Here is a 4,021-nt window from a genome sequence, read left to right as displayed (position 1 = left end):
TTTGTTTGTTGAAGTGGTCCTTTTTATTCCCCCCCCCTCCTTTTTTCCTTTTTTTCTTTAAACTCGGCCGATGTTATGGCTGTGATCAAGCACAGAAAAGCTCAGGAAATGTTCTTGGAAGCAACAGTCATGTTGATTAATGACAGGTGTTAATTGCTTGTAGCTGATTTTAAGATGATTTCTGATGAAACACTGAACTTATTTATAAGCAACATTCTTTGCTGTGTTGCTCCATAATATTGAACTCCGCTGGAAACTATTCCATAACAATGACGTCAGAAGAGAAGTTGCGCGCAGAGTAGAGTCTAGGTAACATTTTGGAAGGAGACCTATGGGACTTGTAATAAACTATAAGCTCTCTGTGTTTTGTCTCTTATACAGGGTGAGTAAAAAAAAGTCGGGACTATTGTTTTAGTGTAGTTCTGCATGTAGCACTTCAAAATCTAGGATGTGAAAGCTCAATTCACAAGCTTTCTTTTAGTACAAGAATCATTCAAATCACTCATGTACTTTGCAAGTTGCGGAGTTTTTAACACAACCGCCGTTTTAAGGTTCTGTCCACGGATCACAAAAAGTTCAGTGTTCTTTCAGCAAAACGAAAACAAATCACATAAGGATGTGTGTGAATTGTTTTCGTTTTGCTGAAGGAACGCACACCTTTTGTGTGATCCGTGGACAGAGCAACGGTGGTTGTGTTTAAAACTCCGTAACTTAAAAAGTACATGAGTGAAAGTGCTACATTTAGAACTTCACTAAAACAATGGTCCCGACATTTGGGTTTCGTTTTTTTACTCACTCTGTACCGTGAATTCTGGAGTTATTTGCCATGCGATTGTGTTGTTGGAGTCCGCATGTCTCCATTCAGGTATCGGTAATCGGGTGTGCTCGAGAGTTCTCTGTCCTAACATTGTGCGCGTCCACAGTCCACTTTTGACTAGTCTTTGTACATTGTACTTTCCTAATCCCATCCTTGACTTTCGCAAAGGAATGGAGGGACATTGCTCTTAAACATATTGCTTTCAAGTAGGCCCTAGATCTATACCGTCGAACACCTCTACTCGTCTCGGTTTTCAGTTTGTGATGTTGTACTAGTCAGTGTTCAGTCTCCGTTTGAAATACACTGTTGGGGTTTCTCTAGCTATAGAACCAACAACCACAACACACGGAGGATGAACTCTTCTCGTCAACCTATGCATATTGTCGTGACCAAAATAATGATGAAAAACAAAGAGACCAAGTAGATGGCTTTTTGAAATGAATAAATTGTTTAATATTCTCTGGATCGTTGTGATAATAAATTGACGTGATATAACTATTTATAACAACCACAAGTTACACTGTCAGTACAGTAAGACCTTACATGCTAAAACTTTGATTGAGCAGAAAGAGGTCGATTTAATTTGTTTTGATATAAGTACTTACTTCTAATTTTGCCATTTCCGAATCTTGAGCATTTGTTACACACAAACTAATATTCGAGTTATAACCCACCCTTCATGAAAACTATTAAATTCTTTTCTGTATTCAGTAAAAGTAGCTAGCTTGATGAAACGTTTGGTAACGATTGAGTCATTTTATATATTTCCAAATAGTTACCAAGAATAAAGACCATTATGCATATTGAAAGCCAACTTATTTTTTGGCAAAATTGTTTTTATTTCAGCAATAATGTAATGATTCTGTTCATTTTTTTTCGGTCAGTGAGACATGGGCGTTTTGGTTGTAAATCATTGAGTAGTTTAGAGAAGTGCTTTGATCTCATCGTAGAGCACCAGCACCAGTGCTCCACCTGTGCCACGGAGGACATTAGAGAAGGCCCCCTTGAAGAAAGCAGACGGTCCTTCCTGCTTGAAGATCTTCCTCCAGCAGTCCATGGTGTTCTTGTACAGGACGTCCTTACGGCCTGACTGCATCATCATACGGCGGCGCACGGTGTCGAAGGGATAGCTGACCACACCTGAGCCGGTGGTGACCGTCTGAGCGATCATCCAACTTATGATGATGTTGTTGTACTGAGATGGAATCAATCCCTTCACGGTGTCGTACGTGCCGAAGTAAGCAGCCCGGTAGATGATGATCCCCTGCACGGATACCCCAAAGCCTCGGTACAGACCGATGATGCCATCCGACTTGACGATCTTGGTCAAGCAGTCACCCAGACCTTTGAACTGCCGGCCACTACCGTCGTGCTTCCCGATGTCGGCTGCCAGGCGAGTCCTGGCGAAGTCCAGCGGGTAGACGAAGCAGAGTGAGGTAGCCCCTGCCGCTCCGCCCGAGGCTAAATTGCCGGCGAAGTATCGGGCAAACTGGGTCCTCTTGTCCACTCCGCTCAGGAAGAGCTTCTTGTACTTGTCCTTGAAGGCGAAGTTGAGGGCTTGGGTCGGGAAGTAGCGGATGACATTGGCGAGGTTACCACGCCAGAGAGAAGTGAATCCTTGCTCCTTGACAACACGACTGAAGCAGTCGACGATGCCTTTAAACTGCTTATCGGCTGCGATCTGAGTAGAGGCGGCTTGGACCTGTCGAAAGAAAAATACAATAGACGAGTTATCCCTATCAGATCCGCAGAAATATGTTTTATTTCTGACAAATATCTCTTTCTGATGCGTGTGTAAAAGCGAATATGGCCGAGTTTTAAAACAGCGCGATGCCAAAATTTCATTTTGGTAGACCACGAACTAGTTCAATTTAGCAGCACCATATCTCAACTTTCTTTGTAGGTTCCAAGTCAGCTTTAAGGAACCAAGAATTTCTCAGACATTTTGAAGTGGGGCTAATGGAGCAAAATCGGGGGAAGAAAGCGGCTCCGAACCCCGTCGCTGAACCCCCTCGAGCCTCCTAGATCCGTAACTCGTGTGAGCATGGAGGAATAAGAAAAGAAAAAAAATGGTATGAGTTATCATTTGAAGTGATGCATAATAATGCCTACTTGAAGCAGAAGTTTGACTCGTTCGATTGGCGCTACGGCGGTCTTGGAGATAGCTGCCGCCGTGCCACCAGCCATCAAATCCTTCATGAAAGACGCCACGTCAAAGCCTGACATGTTGACAGAGTTATTAACTTAAAAATTCAAAGAATTAACGAAGTAGGACAACTTGTCTTCTGATTACTTGTACTGAACTTGGACTAGGCTGGTACGTTTACTTTTACTGCCGTTTGTGTTTTGTTCGCGTAACTACTGTTATGTTGCCAACGCGCGCTTTACTGTCTATTGTTCTTGTCATCCGCGCAACATCAAACACGATTGGTCAAAGTTTTCTGTGCGTTAATTATGCTTGAGACGACGGGAGAGCACTGTGGTAATTTTTCAGCCTGTGATCAGACTCCGAAACTTTATTTCTTAAAATATTATTACATAAATTGCTTTATCGAACCAAAATTATTTTTTCGTAGCTTAATGACAAAGAAGATTCAATTCACATCCTTTAGTTACAAAATGTTTCTTTCGAAAAAATATCGGCGCTTTTTTTTCTGGCAAAGCTGAAACGCCTCTTTGGCGGGAGTGGCACATAAAAGATCAAAGGAGGACCGACCGAACATGAAAACTTCTAGACTTCAAACTGACTAGGCAATTAAGTGCCTTCACATGTAATTCATCTAGTTCGGCAAAGAACTTGTGAATGTTCAATTCTCTGAAGGCACAGAGCAACACTATCCAAACAAATAATTCCGTTCATTAACTTTTAAGTTTCAATTCAAATTACAAATCAAATTATATCCTTTTGCTATATTTAAAGCTTTTTCTTCCCGTAGCTATTAATTTTTGGTGTGCTAATAGCGGATCCAAACTTGTGACTCGGTTTGAGACGACGGTGGTCCATCGTCTTTTGGTCATAGCGCCCTCTCTTGTAGGTGACGATGACGTCACAGATTTGAAGCGCAAATGTCAAAGATGGCGGCACAATGATAATTTAGTGGTACTTCACGGAACAAAACAGAGAGATTTAATTCAAGAATGTTCGCCTCTGATGTCCATGGATCTCGAAGATAAAGTCATGGATTAACACGTAAGGATATGTCG

General features: G+C 41.9%; 2 protein-coding genes across 10 annotated transcripts in view; one reads left to right on the top strand and one right to left on the bottom strand.

Annotated features, from left to right (window-relative positions):
* Positions 1–1,697: 1,697 nt before the first annotated feature.
* On the bottom strand, positions 1,698–3,200 carry LOC119729503 (ADP/ATP translocase 3-like). Its single transcript, XM_038202082.1, has 2 exons — positions 2,930–3,200; positions 1,698–2,519 (listed from the first exon to the last, which is right to left on the bottom strand). Exons 1-2 carry the CDS (start codon positions 3,041–3,043, stop codon positions 1,740–1,742), a joined length of 894 nt encoding a protein of 297 aa, XP_038058010.1. The 5' UTR covers positions 3,044–3,200; the 3' UTR covers positions 1,698–1,739.
* A 667-nt stretch (positions 3,201–3,867) lies between these two features.
* Positions 3,868–4,021, top strand: part of LOC119729812 (CLIP-associating protein 1-B-like) — an 84,667-nt gene continuing 84,513 nt past the window's right edge. For all 9 annotated transcript variants that reach the window (XM_038202600.1, XM_038202597.1, XM_038202603.1 and 6 more), the window contains exon 1: positions 3,868–4,007. The gene's annotated coding sequence lies outside the window, so the exon portion shown is untranslated. The remainder of the gene's footprint in view (positions 4,008–4,021) is intronic.

Source organism: Patiria miniata, unplaced genomic scaffold (assembly GCF_015706575.1).
Source record: "Patiria miniata isolate m_02_andy unplaced genomic scaffold, ASM1570657v1 HiC_scaffold_21, whole genome shotgun sequence".
In the NCBI taxonomy this organism is placed as follows: Eukaryota; Metazoa; Echinodermata; class Asteroidea; order Valvatida; family Asterinidae; genus Patiria; species Patiria miniata.
Note: the sequence above shows the minus strand (reverse complement) of the source record. Positions and strands in the feature narration are given on the sequence as shown.

Excerpts from the sequence above, each read along its gene's own strand:
- LOC119729503 (XM_038202082.1), bottom strand. The coding sequence starts at position 3,043 with ATGTCAGGCTTTGACGTGGCGTCTTTCATGAAGGATTTGATGGCTGGT. Across the intron at positions 2,520-2,929 it reads GAGTCAAACTTCTGCTTCAA|GTCCAAGCCGCCTCTACTCA; the intron begins GTAGGCATTATT and ends TTCTTTCGACAG.